The sequence below is a fragment of the Clavelina lepadiformis genome, chromosome 5 (genome assembly GCF_947623445.1).
Source record: "Clavelina lepadiformis chromosome 5, kaClaLepa1.1, whole genome shotgun sequence".
NCBI classification, from domain to species: domain Eukaryota; kingdom Metazoa; phylum Chordata; class Ascidiacea; order Aplousobranchia; family Clavelinidae; genus Clavelina; species Clavelina lepadiformis.
Window position 1 is genome coordinate 17606665 of NC_135244.1, and position 17932 is coordinate 17624596.

Here is a 17932-nt window from a genome sequence, read left to right on the forward strand (position 1 = left end):
ATGCTCAAATACTTGTTTGTCGTCTTTTAATGGGTTTGGCAGATTGTCTTTTTATTGGATAGAAAATAAAACACCCACACGTCATTGGTTACACACTCATTAAGCTCCAGGTATTACTACATAACTCTTCTCAGTAGATTCGCCATAGTGAAGGATGCAAAGGAATCATCGCGGACAGACTTAACTGGCTGTTTCAGATCTCATAACAGTTATTTCAGTTATAGAAAAAGATTTGTGTTCAAGGTAAGATTATAAACACAAATGCATAGAAGGATATCAAGGAAAGACAGAGCAGCAACGTATGACGTAGGCTACTAAACATATATTTGAAGTTAAATTAACATAGTTACTAACAGTTTTCATGATCTTAACAGCTGAAACGTTTCCCTCTAAAATAGATGACAAGTAATGTGTATCAAATTAGGATTTGTAATGCATAAACTTTCTAGTTTCAAACCTATATCAATATAAGCCATGCCTTGAACATGTATTCCTGACTTAGACTTAATTACAGGTTGTTAATACATGACATAATCCATATTGGTCACTTATGATCGTAAATAGCAAGTTTTATATACTCCAATAGCAAGCTGATGTCGTATACGGAATGAACACACCGGATCACACACACCCATGCAAAGTATAAGTATATCTAACCAATGTACAGTATACCAAAATGTTTATGTAACTTTTATGTACAAGCCAGAAGTTACGTAAGTTAGAACGCCGTTTAACTGGTATCCAGATAAAGAAGAAAGTTGAAAATTGACCGAATGCTTTGCAAGCAGTTCGTGTTGTAGTAAACTCACTCAGCAAATAATGACGTTTCCCTATAGAATATGTACTTTGCAGCAATAAAAGGAGAGAGCAGAATTCACTGCATTCACATTTGCTTGTACTCTGCATAGTCATGTAATCGTTCCCGATCGATGCTTTGTGCGTAATATTTTAACTACTAGTATTAATTGTCCCATATCAGAAGTGTCAGACAGTTGGCTATGTAAAAATAGTTGCCACGTCGGTTTTTATGACAGGGATCAAATCAAAGAGTTTCTCTTAAATTTTATCTCATAGTCTTAATTGAGAAGGAAAGAAAAGCCTGGAGAAGTAGCATTTTCGCATCAAAGAGGCATTTCTTTGAAGAAGCGATTAATGAAGACTTTATTTTATTGTCCTAAAATATTAAGGTCTGATTGTGTTAAGGTAAAAGATAGAACTCTGTCGTTTCCTTTTTGTTCAGCGAGATGTTCAAGCTTCGTCGATACGCAGGCAACGATGTTTTTTTACACCAAACGTTTAATAAAATCATCCGATTGAACGGGAACTTTTTATAGGCTAAACCTCCCATCCAGACATGACATCGAAACGGTTGCTACAGCTTTACTTTCTGTTTTGTTTTACTCTGGTCTTTATGGCAGCAAGTGTGATGATTGCTGATGAAAGGGCAAAAACACATACAGCGAAGTGCAGAGGTCAGTGGCACAAAACCTTTAAAGATTTTTATCACTAAAAATTTGTGTCACAAAATTAGCGCCTATCATATACAGGACCAAAAATAGAAAATTGGAGCATCATTGATTTTAAGCTTAATGTGACGTGGAAATCTCGGAAATGTTTTTCGAAAATCAACGTCACATACGACATTGAAACAAAGTGCGTACTATACTAATGGATCAACAAAATAGTGCCGTTATATCCGAGCAAAGTTTTGTAACAAAATAATTGTGTTTTATAATTAGCCAGGAAAAATCTGTAGATAGGTCCAGTTGGAAACGCCACAACTGCAAGGTCAACAGAGGAGGGAAAAAGTACCATTGCATACCGGACATTGACTTAGAAATGCCATGTAAAAATATTTATTATTATTTCTACTTTTTGAAACATCACAGATACTGTAGCTTTGTAGATTATTTGCTGTCGATGACTTTAGTGTTTTTTATTTTGCAGACTTTTATCGAGTGTGTGCATATTTTGATAATAAAGGCAAGACTCTCGCAACACAATGCACGCCACTTAAACGACCAAAAGCGTCAATAGATGCAAGAAGTGAGAGTAAGTGGAATACAAACAGAAAAAGATATTTCGAGTATAATATATCAAATTATAGCTTTATTGAGCAGTTTTTCCAAACTGACCATAAGACCGCTTTTGCAATATTTTTTCAGCTCATTTCAGAAAACCCAATATAGTCCTGGAGCGCATTTCACCAACATCCGCTGATGTTACTATCGTAGAGCCGTCAGGACTGGTTTTGTGCCAACTAAATCGACTGAGTTACGAAATGTATATTGTACCATGGAAAGGTACAAGTATATCACATTGACTAAACATCAAGGTGTATACAAATTCTAAAAATTTATTGCAAAAATATTAACAACCCACCTGCCTTACTCAGATACTTGGGACAAAGATGTTTGCAAGACAAGCTCTCCAGAGGTGGAAGAAAGCGTAGCAATGTACAGCAACAAGACAGACGCTGAAAACGGGGTAACGTTATAATATGAAAACCATTCCTCAATTTATAGACCATACCTGAAATTCTGCATGTGCTTACCATATACGTCACAACGTTATATAACAGAGTATATTAACTTTTGCAGGCCGTATGCAGAGAGAGACAAGGCGTTCGGCGGTGGACGATTTTAAATCTCAAACCAACGACAAATTATTGTATTTTTGGCAGTTACGATACAGATCTTTTAATGAACAGCAACGGACCTAGTCCCGATGCTTACGTGAAAGTAAAAACTCCCTCAGGTAAACTACAAAACCATCTAAATTTTTAGTTTTTATCTAAAAGTATTCGAGCAGTAGTCGAAACAACGGTAGGCTATAGGAGGCGTACTGGTCAAAAAGAAGATTTGTCTGATTTGCTTAGACTCTTACGTAGGGCTTTAAAAACCTGCTTATATCAATCATAGGGCAGCATGGTTGGTGTTGTGTTTTTAGCCTGGGAATTCCTCTAGCAGTTGGCTCGTTTCAAAGTTCCAAGCTGGATAGAAATTGACATGAAAAAGTAGGAAAAGTGTGTTATTAGGCCCAAAAGTCCACTTTTGATTTCCGGTCCAAGTACTGTAATTTCATGTAGAGATTTGTAATTTTTGCCATATTTTAGTATGTGATGGAATCAGGCAAGCCTAGTTCACATTTCAGGGATTCTCATCGAGCGATTTTCGTGTAATAGCATTTTTAATAATTTTACTTCATAAAGAAATAAATAAAGAAATAGACGTTTTTTGAAACCCATACGCCTCCTATAGCGTGTTAGCATTGCAGTACTAACGTGTGTTCTAATTTCTGACTTAACTCAGATAAGAAAATATTGATTGCGATTGTCGTTTCATCGGTTGCTGTGCTTTTGGTTTTATGTGGTGGTGTAGCGTGTATTTTGCAACAACGTTTCAAGAAATTCATGGAAGCTTGCTGGGGCACTTTGCCGTCCTATACGGTAATCAATTTTCATCTGTTTTTTTATTCTGTTTTCTTTTTTCAAAACATAGCAACTCACGATTCAGTTGCGGCTATCACGCGCTTTATGCTGCTATATGTACAGTACATAATTGAAAAAAATTAGAAAACTTCATTGACTTGGTAATAGGCTACAGTATATACTTTTTATTTTGCTTTCCATTCCAGATTACTATTCTCAACGATACCTACTAGTAAGTAAAAATGCAAAAGCAATTTGCTGTTTATTTCTTTCGTTTCTCCCTGCAATGTTCGAAATGCTGTGAATTTTATGGTGACAGCAGTGATGAAAAAAGTGATTACACCGATGGCCAAGCAGAGATCTGGTCACCCATGTTGGAAAAACAAGACATGCAAACGCATAAAGTAGCAAAAAACGGTCGATTTGAAGAAGAGCTAGTTTGCCAACCAAAACTAATCCAGTCAGTACAAGAACAAGAATCAACTACTCTTCCAGCACCTAGCCGGATGGATGTAGCAACAAGTAAATGATAGTCTTACTGATTGTGTTTGTCACCCAAAAAGTCACATAAAATCAAACCACGTTCATTGATGCTTTTATAGTGCTTTCGAAGCATGTTGTAAAAGCCATGCTACCTTTTACGGCGGATTGTTTTAAATTTTTAAGATCACCGATGTAGTTTGATCGAGGAAGATAAAAAACATGCACAAGCTACAACAAAAATTTTTGAGGAAGCTGTTGTAAGAGAACAAACAGAAAATGCAACCGTTTCATCAAGTAGAATCCAGTTGATTCATCAACTGGAAACCACTTCGGTAGGAGAAGAATGTATCGCGACGGCTTCAACCGATTCGGAACAGGAACGTCCTCTGATGAATGACGAAGAATACCGGTTGTAATGGAAAATTACATTTGATTTATAAGTTATAATTCATGTTGCAACACGCTTTAATCGGAATTATTTTAATACTGCCTGCTAAGATTTACTTTTGAGATTTAAACGTTCCTTGTGTAGAGAAACTATTCCTCGTTACCAAGATGATCAAACCCAAAACGAAACATCCGACACATTACCGGAACAACGAAACTATATTGCTAGTAAGCCTATATAACATATTACAAAGTTTCAATTTTATTCGGTTTTCATTTTACTTACAAGTTGTATTCACTTCTTTTATATACAGTAGAAACAGTAGTATACAGTACACAGTTTTCGTATAGTAGTATACAGTAGTTTTCAGTTGTTTTCTCACTTTCTTACATATACAGATTACAGTAAAGCAGACCAATTTACGGACTACCACCGATAGAAACAAGCTGAAGAAACCTTTTCTTCTATTTGCCGTTCAGATCCGTGACTTTTTTGATCTGTCCTCTGCAAGATGATTTTCTAAATACCAGCAGGCAGGATAGGCATTGGGAATAGGATGACGAGAGAGTTGATATGGAGATCGTCTAATGTACATTATAGCAGATACGCTGAAATTAATAAAACATTTAAGCTACAGCTAATAAAACATTTAAGCTATTTAAGCTAAAATTGTTATGATTTGTCCTCTTTGCTCCATATATATACTGGAAATCTTGAACATAATGTTTTGTCATAGAACTTTTGCATCTTTAACACCAGAAAGTATGGAAATATTTTGAATTTTGAAAATTGTAGAAACGCGCATTCACGTTGGCGTTAAACATATACTTAAAACTATGTATAAAATATGAATTGCACTGAACTGTACTGTGTTGTGCTTTGTATGAAAAAATAAGAAATCTCTTGGAATGAAATGAGGTAGAGACAAACTGCCATGGAACAACTTATTTAAGACTCTTAAAACTCTTAAAACTAACCATAAAAATGTTAAGAAATGTCAAAACAAATTGAGAAAATACGACGTTTTACACTACAGAGTATACAATTTTATTTTGTGTGTTTGGCCGCCTTTCGTATGGTTTTGTGTCTCTTTTATATATATTCTTGATTCAGAATCGATTTTATATTAAACCAAACATTTATTCAAAGGCAGCTGTGAATATTTGTTCAGTTCAGCAATATGTCTCCAAGAGTTTGCCTCTGTATTTAAAGTGATCGCATAACCAGCACACTTCAAGATAAATATTTTTTAGCTTTACTTCTTTATTGTGGAGCTACCTGTCAAGTGCTAGCCTTGCAATAGACCATCGGGTGTGTTTCACGTAAAACATATCACGAGCTTTTTCCTATAGGCAATCCAATCTGTTTCCACTATGAAATTTCGTTGTCTTCATTTCATTCAATTTTCATTTCACTTTCTCGACCACACCTAACCCATTTGATTGACGTTATTGTTATCATGTATAACTTAATATCGTCTAAAATCCAAATCAATGTATTTTTCTAATACAGTATTTTTAAATGGCGCTACAAATTTTCAATACCTTACTTAGTTGTTTTTATTGAACCACTTCTAGAAGCAGCAATACATTTAAAATAATAAGTACCAGGCCTTTAAACACGTTTAACAATTTTTAATTATTTGTGTTATTTTTTCATTTTGTGATGGATCTCTAAAGAATCTTCTAAACTTCGTAAACTGGAAGTGAAGAGCAGTTTGCGTCACGCGTGGCGTCGATCCTTGCACTGGGAGAGAAAACTGCTCAAAACTGTCGTTGAAGACATAGATTAAGCCTGCCAGGAAGTAGACGTTTATGCTGTTTCAGGTATATGAAATATTAGTCACGAATTTGAGCTGGGGCCAGATAAAAACATCTCTTCGGCTTGTGTCATTCCTTGGTAGTCTCCAAACCGCTCTGCTGTAGCGTAATCTGCGAATGCAAGAAAAAGAGAAAGTCAGTGAAAAATTCTTCTACGATTGTCTCTTGCAAAATAATACCAATAAATACTAATAAATACCAGCAATAGAATTTTCTTCTTCTTGCCCTGTATCGGAGGCTTCACTTTGGTCTTGGACGTTTTCTTCGCTAATAGAAGATTCTCTGTTATGAAATAAAGACCCATTAACACCACATGCATTTTTCACAAAAATAAAACTAAACTAGGCCTAATCACACAAATAACTAAACTGAAAATTGTTTTCCTTACGAGAAGCACTCATCATCGTTCTTCAAAGTATGCTTCTGTTCCGTGTCGGTTGAAACCGCGGCAATACAAGCTTCTGGTGCCGAACTAGTCGCTATACTTAATGAGTCAGATACATTTATTTTATTTGTTTGTTCGCTAGTATCAGCTTTTTCAGAAGATTCGGTTGTTGCTTGCTGTATACCTGTTCCATTTTCCTCCTTCATTCGACTTTGCTGACCTTAAGACGACAAGTCAAAATGTACCAATGTACGTTCTTTTGTGCTGCACCTTTTGCAGATGATTTTAGGCTTAAAACAAAACCAAAAATTACCGTTTTTGCTTGTAGCCACAACAGTCTGGCAAGGCGTTAAAGAAAAATTTGACATTCTCCCTTGATCTAAATGGCTTGATTTCTGAATTGCTGGTGGTTGTTCAGAGTGTGAGTTCTCTGCGCGGGACGTTAGCAGATTCTGTCTTTCCGGTGACCAGACCTCTGCTAGGCTTTCTTTGTAATCATCTTGAGCATCATGGTCGCCATTCCTGAAAATCCAAAACAAATCGAACATTGCGGTGCAACCTACAGTATAAAGAACTGGAGACAAAAAGAAAATTGTTCTATTTTTTTTAATTACCACTTGGTGCCTTCGAAGATTTCTTCCTAATTATAAAAACAAGTAGGATGATTAGTTATACATTAATTCATAGAGCCTGCATATATCGCATTCCGATTATTCATCACAACACATAATACGCTATTATAATACCAGCACCATATGCGCTATATGCTTCTCTCTCGGTTATTAAGTATGGCTTAGGAAAATAAATACGACCAGAGTTTTAACGTAAGTTATACCGTATAGGACGGCAAAGTGCCCCAGGCGCCCATGAATTTTTTGTAACGTCTATGCAAGAGAAATGTGACACCACCACATAAAATCAGAAACACAGCAACCGATGGGACGAAAATGGCAATCAGCAGTTTTTCATCTGAAATAATACAGAAATATAAAAGATTATTATGTTAAGGATTTTCTTTAATGAAAAATGAATACATTATAATTTACCTGCTGGCGTTTTTACTTGCAAGTAAGCCCAACGACTCGGTCCATTTTTGTTCAACGTATGATCTGTATCGAACCTCCCGAAAACACAATACTTTGTTGCTGGCTTAAGATCAGGGACCGTCCACAACCGAAGGCCTTGCCCTTTCCTGCAAGCGGCCTGTAAATTTTTTCAACAAATTTCATGAAGAGATTTCAATTTCATTTCATGTCCCTGACTAAGAGTACGCACTGCAAATTAAAACACGTTAAATCTAAGGAATGACAATCTCACTAAAAATTACCCCGCTTTCAGTGTCCGTTGTATTGCTATACTTTGCTATGTATTCTTCCACATTTGGGGAAACCGTTTTGCATAAGTTCTTGCTCCACGTGTCTGAGCAAGGTCGGTAAGTTAATTATCAATTAGCGGTTGTTTTAGTAGAAGCCAACGAACCTATATGTACTATATCTTTAGGATCTGATACCTTTCCATGGTACAATGTACATTTCGTAACTCAGTCGATTTAGTTGGCACAAGACTAGTCCTGACGGCTCTGCGATAGTCACATCAGCGGATGTTGGTGAAATGCGCTCCAGGACTATATTGGGTTTGCTGAAATGAGCTGAAAGAAATTTATAAAAATGGTTTAATAACTAAGTTTGAGAAATCAATTTACAAAGATTAAAACGATATTTTTCTCGGATAAAACATTTCGATTAATTTCTACAACTCACTTTGCCAGTTTGCATCTATCCTTGTGATTGGTTGTTCCAATGGCGTACAAAGTGTTGAAAGATTCGTGTCTTTATTGACTGCATATGCACACACTTGATAAAAATCTGCCAAGTGATAATTAAGAAGACGTCATGGAATAAAAAGGGTTTGTCAAAACAAATCTGTCTTTTCATGAAATAATCAAGGGATAACGTCACAGAGGAAACAACACAAAGAGTTTGACTTTTCGTCAGATCTTATCTATTTGCTTACATGAACTTTGTAAGTCAATATCGGGAATGCATTGGTACATTTTTCCTCTTTTCTTTACTTTGCAGTTGTGACGTTTCCAGCCTGACCTGTCTGCAGAGTGTTTCCGACTAAAGTAGCGACAACAACAATTTTATTACAAAATATTGTTCCAATGAAATGACGTTATTCTTCTGACTTAGACTTTGACTATGTTAAACTTATCTCAAAGATTTGTTGGTTTGCGTATTACAATACAACATATGTATTACAGTTGTACGCACTTTGTTTCAATGTCGTATGTGACTTTGATTTTAGAAAAACATTTCCGAGGTTTCCAAGTCACATTAAGCTTAAAATCAATGATGCTCCAATCTTCTACTCGTGGCCCTATATAGTTATAGAATTCATGATAAATGTTATATTAAAAAAAAACTTCAAGAACTTTACTGTTTACCTCTGCACTTTGCTGTTTGCTTTTCTACATCCTCATCAGCAAACGTTATACTTGCCACCATGAAGGCCAGAGTCAAGCAAAGCAAAGAACATTGCAATAACAATTTCAACGTCATACCTGGGTGGAAGGCTCAGCTTATAAATAATAACTTGTTCTAAATTTCACTGTACGTTTGATGTAGAAGCATATTTGTAGATACCTGGATGAACGAAAAATGTTGATACAATAATCAGGGACTATAACAAGTCATACTGGACAATAATGAAAACCGTTACGTGCAAGGTATTGGGTAGGCCAAGTGGGACAAAAGCGCCTGATTGCGGGCGCTTAGGCGTTTTAACAAAAAGCAGAGTTGTGGGTTGGGATCGTTTTTAGTCAAAGTACTGTAGACTGAAGCGTTGCGTAGGGCTATGTAGGTATGAAAAAGTTCAACATGCATTTTGATGAACCTCGTGCATAAATGTGCAACACTTTCCACCATATGGATTATATATCGGTTTTTCGTTACAGTCTACTTTATAGCTTAAGCCGAGTTTGCAACTGCAAGTGCATTGCAGCCGCCAGCCTACACAGTACACAGACTAAAACTTTTCCGTACACTTTAGCAAACAAAAATCACAACCTACCACTCCACTTTATGCGCGTATTGCCTAGTTTATGTTCCGCTTGGTTAACCCAGTGCCTTACAGTCTTACACGTAACGATACCCACTTTTGTCTAGTATGGCTTACCGTAAAGGACCGCTACTACTACATCAGAAGCAAGTTACTCTATTTTCTTATTTTACCACAACTCTACTGTATTTTAATCATCCCGCTTTTACATCAAGGTGTGTCTTCATTACAGACTACAGCAACCTGCCATTGGACCAGCTAAACCTTATCAATTCTGATTCCTATAGATGACTAATGGAGGTTACGTCACATATTTCTGTCTCATACGTAGGAAATGGGAAACTAGAATGCAAACTTAAGGCAAAGACTGTTTACATAAATGGAATCCTAAATTAAAATTGAGCATTTTGTACTGGGCCAATATTTGATGCAAACAGCCCGTGACCACATTTCAAAGAAATTTCTGTTTTTCTTGGGCCTTATTCTGGAACTCTCTTTCTAAACCATTTCTAAATCCTTAAACTTCAAGTCTCTTGATTGAGCACAGTATAAATTCCTTTTCGCAACGGCGAAACTGGCGCGGTTTACTGTCGTATACTTTACCTGGAACTCTGTTAATGTGTAACCAGTGACGCGTGGGTGTTCTATATTCTTTTCAATTGAAAGACATTCAGCAATGACGGTAAACAAAAATAAAGTTGGTTTCGAAATATGTTGTAATAAGTTTTAAAACTGTGACCTATTTTGTTGTAAGTTTATGTTAAATGTATTGGAAAATCTGATTGCACGTCGTATCCTGATGCAAAGAGTTACAACAATCATTGAAAAAATCAAACAATTAAAATGATTTCAGCGGCGTTTATTTTTGTAACTTTTCGTTGTTCACCACTTTATTTCAGTAAAAGGAGTTCCCCGGTCTGTTACCTCTTTCCCGTTGTTCTTTGAAGATTTTCTTAGCACGTCTATTGTGTAGCATCGACGATTATAACGACAATAGATGTTTTCGAATTAAAAACGGCGTAAGCTATAGTCCTAAAAATATAATTCTATACTCTCTACCTTATATATATTGGAGACGACACAAAGCATGGATGAAATGTACATTTACTGACTGCACGTTTCAGAAACATTTCGAAAGTCTTGGTGTATTTAAAAAAATTCACGTCATGCTTAGTGTGTATAATACAACGGGAAAAACAGTACAAAAAGTAAGTATCTTATATGACACTGCTGCTACAGAGCGTATACCTTGCAAGAGATACAATTTTAAAAATTTTATTCCAACGTAAAAAGTCTCATTAAGTTCCGCTTATACAGTATAAAAAGTAAAACATGCGCAGTATGACAAGCCTCATTTAAAACATTGCCTCATTTAAAAAATTGCTCGGTTAGAAAAGCGTGGACTGTATACTACTATACTGTTTAGAAAGTCCAAATACGATGTTTCACGTTAACGTGCTTAAGAGTGATGGCTCGCGAAAGGGAAGAAAATTTCCACAACCGAGGTATAAAAACGGTTCATGTGAAGCTCATAACGATACTTCATGCAAACAACATTCAAATGAGTGAGCAGTGTAAGTGGTTGCAAACAAGTAAGATATGTTTCTGAAGTTTTGTTATGACGTAAGTGCATACGGAAAGACAAACAGCAACACAAAATCGAAATTGTGCATAAACAATACTATACAGAGTAAGAAATCTTCAGGCAAAGAAAACTCGAAAAGCTTGATAATCGTAAATTATTATGCAAAATACTATTGTTAGAATTTTAAAGTAAGATTTTTTGAGACTTTGAGGAGCACACAAGTATAGTTATAAAATACCGATCAAAGTTCACCTTAAATATGGGAGTTGAGTTTAAAACATAAATCAGCTATAAAAATGAGATGTTTTACCGAGAGTCGACATCCAATAAATGCAAGGTTAAAACTTTGCTTAATTGCATGCGTCAAATTCGCCTGACAAGGGCAGAAGCAGTAGCTCGTCCGAGTTACGCTGAGATGTCAATTTTTTGCAAGTTTCTCTCAACACGGTTTCGCATCCAGGCAAGCACGGTTTATCGGAGACAATCACCGGAAAATTTCGAAATTGATTTTCCTCGTTGCCCCATTCTTCCTGCGATGTCCTATCGCGAAAATCTGTAACCTTCGAGTAATCTGGGGCTGCAACAAAAAAGGGCACGAAAGTTTTACACAGTAGCTATACGTCACTCATAGAACAATTGCATTGTACCCCGTATTGTTTGTAAAAAGTTACTTATCTGTACAGGCATATCATTACAGTTTTAATTGCTCGTCAAAGCAAGAGCACGAATATATTCCTCATGGTTTAATACACTTTAGTTACTATAATAAATAGATATTTAAACCGTTAATAATTGCTTGTATACGATAAAAATCGTGAAATAAATACATACCGGAAATGGTATTTTCCACTTCCGGTGATAGATTTTTGTCATGCTTATCATTGGAAAGTGTTGGTTTTGAACCATAATTGCTTTTGAATCGTTGGTTGCTTTGCCTGAAAAAAATAAATTTAAAGTTCGAAGTTGAATTCAAACTATCTATATCTCGAGCAATTAAAGAACATAATTGCCCGATTTTCTGTGTATAATAAAGTTGCGTACTGTTTTTTCTTCAAGCTTTCAACCGTTTCTAAGATCAGGCGAGGAGCCGGCATCATTGGTACCATGGAAATTCCCAATGACTGAGCAGTGGAGCTGGATTCTTGCGACGATCCTTCGCTGGTACTTCTAACTTCTGACCACTGGAAGGAGGAAGAGGTATCACCACCATCATCGGTAAAATCGTGACGTGTTTTGTATCCCGATAGTTGGCTGTCAGAAGCTTGATCAGTGGTTGCACATTGCGCTTAAGTTTAAATATGTTAATGAATTGGTAACCTGCAGCTCAGGAGACCGAAACCATTTTTATCATTTGGTTGCCAACAGTGACAGAGCTTAACCTAACTAGTCTTCACTTACCATCTCTGTTCATATTTTGATCGATCTCTTTGAAAACGTTGAGGTTTGTAATCACTGCAAATAAAACAATTCGTCTTTGCACTAATTGTTACAAAAAAATGAGACCTTTCAATCCATTTTGAACCAAACCTTCACTTAAGTCGTTGGCTGGCTGCGAAAGGAGAAGTGCAGGGTTGGGTTCAGTAGCTGCACATCGAGGGTAAGCTACAGCTGCCGTCGAATTTCTACTCTTCTTCGTTATGACAGGTATGTCTGCTAGTTCTCTGTCTTCCTGGCGAGTTCTGCAGAATTGATATTGCTCAAAACAAACTTTCGTTTTTAATTCATAAAACTTTCTCGACGTTAAGTTTTATAAAAATATTGTACTCAGCTGATTCGAAAGTATTCTTACATTTTATTTGAACTGTTCATGCTCTTTGCCTAAAGAGACAAGTAAATAAACTCAACAAATAAATACAAACAAATGACAAACAAAGACAGTGAATATATAAATTACATATTGTAAATGTTAAACGTAATTAAACATTTATTATAAGATAGGCTGTTTATAAATGTGTAGGCTACCAGACAGATACAGCATATTTCAATATTAAAAGACAAAAATATGATACTTTCATTTAGATATGGTTCTCTACAAAATTGACTTGTTGCACCACCAACCTCCGCTAACTTGGGAGTTAACGTTTTATCTGTCTTCCTTATCCTTCTGAAAGCCATGCATGAGATAATCAGACCAGAAAAAAACACAAATCCGCAGGCACAGATTAACCCAACCACGATTCCTGTATTCGATACTAAACAAAACATATAAAAACGAATAGATTTACAAGAGAAATTTACGTAACGGATATTACATGTTAAACCATCATGTGAAGTAAACATTACAATAAACGCAAGGCTGCTTCTATACCGTATAGTAGGATACCATAAGAAGCAGTGTCACACGAATTGTTCAAATTCTTTGTTATAAAAATGTTGAGCGAAAAGGTTGTTTTATTAGCGTACTATACTATATACAGTAGATCTAATATAGGTGGTACTTAGATATATTCTACTCTATACAAAAACGTAATAGATCAGAGTCGTAACCAAGTCATCAAACCCGAATCGCAACTCAAGTGGAGTCATTTGGCAAAAAGACTCGAGTCAAATCGAGTCAATTGATATGGAAAGCGAAGCCAGCATTCAAAAAGTATTCATTCAGTTTTGCTGCCCCGCAAGAGGTCTTAGACAAATTTACAAATTTCATTTCAAGCAACATTTCAACATGTTAGAACAAAAGAAAAAATCGTTTTGCTAATGCTGAAACTTAATAAAAAAAACTAACTCGTGTCACGTCAAGTCTTAGCAAAAACTGACTCGACTCATTTCGTTTCTGGTAGAAACATATAATTTTTGGTTTTACCATAGTCTTCAAGGTATATACACAACCAAACATAGAGTCGGGCTATACTGTACGGTTAATTTTGAAACTAATATTTGACCGACAATATTACTCGAAATGCAAACTCAGATAAAATCACGCAAACTAAATAAAAATGTCAAGCAATTTTGCAGATTTTTGTTTCCACTAAGTTATTTGTTACAGACGTAAAATGATGAAATGAACTTCACAACCAGTTAAAATAATTACTAACTTAACATTTATATTAGAGCATATGTTGTAATTGTTTACCTGGTTTTGTTTTGACGAGTTGAGAGGCGTAAGGACTCGTCCGATTGTTCCAACTAACGTCTGTGGAGTAACGACCATAAATGCAATAATCTCTTTCCGGTTTGAGGTGAAAGAATTCAAATTTTTCAACGTTAGCTCCATCTTTATTGCAACTTGGGTTCTTTTGAAAGCAAAATATTTGCAGTAAAAAGATAAATAAGCCCAATCTCGCTGTTTGTTTAGAACCAGTTTTATTTTTTAGATCTGCACTGTTAGTTTTAAAATGTAGCGTAAGTATAAGGGAATGTTTTAATGTCACAAAACTTCTTGCAGAAAAAATATTAAATGTGGAAACGTTTTGCATACCTTGCTGTCAGTGTCAGAAATATTTCTCCGTTGTGCTATTTTATCCGTTTCATTGGCTGCAAAGTAAATTGTCAGTTATCCAGTGCAGACACAGTTTGTGTTTGAATACACAGCATGCTTATACCATAAATATTAGATACATCATAAATTTTGAATTTATTTATTGTACCGTTGCATGGAATGACGTACACTTCGTAATCCAGTCGCTCATATTCGCAAAGAACAGAGCCGGTGGGCTCTTTTATATTTACTGCAATACTAGTAGGCGAAACATCCAGAACGGTGAACTTGGGTTTGCTGAAGCTAGCTGCAAACACAGAGTGTACTCTGGTGTTTTCGAATGAACGAGGAACATGTACAATTTACAAGAAAACTTAAATAACTAATCAGCGTTACAAGGTATCAAAACCTAATTAGCTTGACACTGGGACACATCACGGTTAAAACCTCAGTTTTATTTTCGACTATAGACTTACAGTTATAAGAAAACAACTGAGAACTTAACAATCATGTTCTTGGCCTAGAAAACTTTTTTGAACAGTTTTACTTACTCGCGATACGCAAATCGATCTTGCGTTTGTGCGGTGGAAAACGAGTGCAGGAGATGACTTTTTGATCGTTTTCTTCGTAAGCGCAAACCCGATAAAAATCTGTTGAATTTAAAGCAAACATTCGTCTTCAGAATATGACAGTTCAAATAAACTGAGCCATCTCAGAACGTCGGTGAGTAAACTATATTATATTATATCTTACCTTATCTTACGTTACCAGAAAACTATTTTATCCATCTAAACTTTAAAATGTTAGGCAAAAGCAATCCAGCAAATATATGTATATAGGTGCTTTATTTTTAGTATTCTTTGCTTTTATTAAAAATTACGATTTACCTACATACACTTTCATAACAAAGTTATAATTATTTTGGCCATTTCTATTTGCTTACAGTCCTGGTAGAATTTGATCATTGGGGTACAAGAGTGATTTCTGCCATAGTTTTCCACTTCACAGGAGCGCTTTACCCAACCATTTTTGTCCAACCGATATATGCTGTGGTGAAACAGCAAGCAACAAATAATATAAATTTGCAAGAAAGGCTTTTTCGACTATTTGTAGCCTATACCGATGCACTTTGCCGATATACATAAAAGTATATACAGCCTTTATGATTTACACAAGTGACAAGTCACGATTTAGTTCGATATATTTTTATATAAAAAAGTATCAGTATAAATCGACACAATTTCTAGACCACGTAGCGCTCTGCGCTTGCCAGTAAAATAAATTTAGAAATAACTGGTTTGCAGGTAGTTGCAAGATAAAACGGCCAGTACCTGTCTGTTTTACTCGTGAATACAATCTCATCCGCCAGAGATTTTTTGACAATTGTATACTGTTCATCAAATCTTATACAAATAAACGGCAACAGTAGGCTTACAAACGCACGTTGTTTAACTTTCCTTTACCTTGTTTCTATATCATAAGTGACGTTCCATCTACTGAAACATTTTCTTGGAGTCCACGTTACGTTGAGCCTGAAATCTTCAACTTTCCAACGACGCACTCTTGGCCCTAATTGCCGTTACAAAAACATGAAAATGATTGAAGAAATTGCCGTATCGATAGAAATTATACAGCAAGGTATACTTATCATACTTAGACATAGCATATATAGTATCATACTTACCTTTGCAAGTTTTGTTTCTTGCTTTTTGGACTTCAGTTGACGTTACTAAGATTACAAGACTTAATATTATTATTATTAAATTCCTCATTTATAGTTTCTTGGTATGCAACTTGTACCAAAACATTTCTTGACAAATTTTTGATGAAGTAGCTACTAGTCTATCATTTATGATTACACGTATTCCTTATGCATAAAACATCATAAAAAGGGACCACGTGACTATGGTACCCGCTAAAAGCAAAATCACATCGCTGATTTAAAAATAAACCGTCGATATCAGAAATAGAAAGAATAACAATGGCAATGAACGTATCCTTTTCAAAAGGCAAGCTCAACATAAATGAATCATCTTTTGTGACTTGCAGTTTATTGATATAAACAACGCTCACTTTTGACGTAGACAATGCTGCTAGATTTGGTTATGAATGATACTAATAAAAGTCAGCAAAAACATTTCTATCTATTCTTCAGGTACTGTACATAGTCCACCAACAACAAACCAAGCACCGTATTACTTTATAAGTCTGCACGGACATCAGCAGGCTCTCTATCGTAGCAACTTAAATTTTAACTGCGAACCTTCCAGGCTATGAAGTTATGGCTATGAACAACTCTACTCAACTAATACACCGCGATAACTTTACCTACATGCCAAAAGTAAGTTGTCTAAGTTTAATTGCCAAACGCCCGTTACGCTCTACATAATGTGCTATACAGTCGCAGAAGCATGACAAAATCTGCCCAAAACTGTATTTATCTTCGATAGTCGTACGATAAAATAAAAGTTGTAGGTTTCTGTTTGGAAAGTTAAAAGCAAACAGAGAACTTTTTTTCTTTGAAATGGCATTTATAATTTTAAGCCTTGCTCGCTAAAAGATGGCAAAAGTTTAAATGATAAGGGTTAAATATTTTCCTCACACATATATCACCGAGCTGTGCCGGGTTCGCAGAGCTGCACTAATCACAACAAAAAGCATTTGCAGTAAATATTTCACTATTAATCACTGATATGCCTCCCCCAACCTGACATTGGCGGCTACACTACTTGAGCTGAATGCTTCCCACTTTCAACCTTTAAATTCTAACCCGAAACTGTCAATATCGTTGAACGTATGGTGTAAAATATCCTCGGCTTACGTCACTCTCAACATAGAAAAGGCGACATGGTGGTTTTTGATCAACATTATTAACCCTGTTAATAAGTAACTATATGACGCCACTGGTGATTACAACCATTCTAATCCAAACACAATGAAGCAGAACTACAAAGCACACCTGCCTTTGTAAGATAAAAGCCGAATATCTTTATTTATAGCTATGTTGGCTTGTATCATTAACCTTTGGTTCTTAGCTTTATTTTAAAAGATGGCTGTGTCATTGAATTTATACCTTTATGTAAGCGTCTGACTTTAGATAACAGTAAAACTATACTGTAAGTAGAACATATATATGTTTTATTCAGTTTCCAGCAATAACTTTTTTTTCTTTAAGATGATCCATTTTCGTGACCGCACAGCAAACATAGCTGACGTTGTTGTAGCCTACACTGGGTTTGTGATAAAAGAGATTTATCTTTTTCGCCCGGGCCTGTATGTTTATACAATATCTTTTAAAGTTTAAGCTTTGGCAAGCAACAGAGGATTTTGCAAGTGTTCATTAATATATCGCTTTTAAATTGG

General features: G+C 35.7%; 3 protein-coding genes across 7 annotated transcripts; 1 reads left to right on the forward strand and 2 right to left on the reverse strand.

Moving 5' to 3' along the window:
- Positions 1-344: 344 nt before the first annotated feature.
- Positions 345-5439, forward strand: LOC143460527 (uncharacterized). Of its 5 annotated transcripts, none has more exons than XM_076958070.1 (14): positions 345-640; positions 1335-1472; positions 1548-1653; positions 1740-1846; positions 1948-2052; positions 2166-2303; positions 2396-2487; positions 2601-2757; positions 3381-3448; positions 3637-3662; positions 3750-3952; positions 4097-4325; positions 4446-4528; positions 4700-5439. In XM_076958070.1, exons 2-14 carry the CDS (start codon positions 1355-1357, stop codon positions 4738-4740), a joined length of 1473 nt encoding a protein of 490 aa, XP_076814185.1. In that variant the 5' UTR covers positions 345-640; positions 1335-1354; the 3' UTR covers positions 4741-5439. The 5 variants fall into 5 exon arrangements, with proteins under 5 accessions (XP_076814185.1, XP_076814182.1, XP_076814180.1 ...); XM_076958067.1 differs by having other exon boundaries at positions 350-1187; positions 3312-3448; XM_076958065.1 differs by having other exon boundaries at positions 351-640; positions 3312-3448.
- A 403-nt stretch (positions 5440-5842) lies between these two features.
- Positions 5843-9819, reverse strand: LOC143460526 (uncharacterized). The gene is made up of 14 exons (XM_076958064.1): positions 9684-9819; positions 8953-9151; positions 8780-8885; positions 8520-8626; positions 8267-8371; positions 8017-8154; positions 7834-7925; positions 7553-7709; positions 7342-7475; positions 7121-7146; positions 6820-7028; positions 6510-6726; positions 6321-6403; positions 5843-6232 (listed from the first exon to the last, which is right to left on the reverse strand). Exons 2-14 carry the CDS (start codon positions 9065-9067, stop codon positions 6144-6146), a joined length of 1578 nt encoding a protein of 525 aa, XP_076814179.1. The 5' UTR covers positions 9068-9151; positions 9684-9819; the 3' UTR covers positions 5843-6143.
- A 1006-nt stretch (positions 9820-10825) lies between these two features.
- Positions 10826-17102, reverse strand: LOC143460907 (uncharacterized). The gene is made up of 14 exons (XM_076958589.1): positions 16254-17102; positions 16033-16138; positions 15513-15616; positions 15121-15219; positions 14739-14876; positions 14570-14625; positions 14225-14384; positions 13210-13343; positions 12941-12969; positions 12679-12830; positions 12550-12603; positions 12193-12436; positions 11983-12086; positions 10826-11728 (listed from the first exon to the last, which is right to left on the reverse strand). The coding sequence occupies exons 1-14, from the start codon at positions 16339-16341 to the stop codon at positions 11502-11504; spliced, it is 1695 nt and encodes a 564-aa protein (XP_076814704.1). The 5' UTR covers positions 16342-17102; the 3' UTR covers positions 10826-11501.
- Positions 17103-17932: the final 830 nt, after the last annotated feature.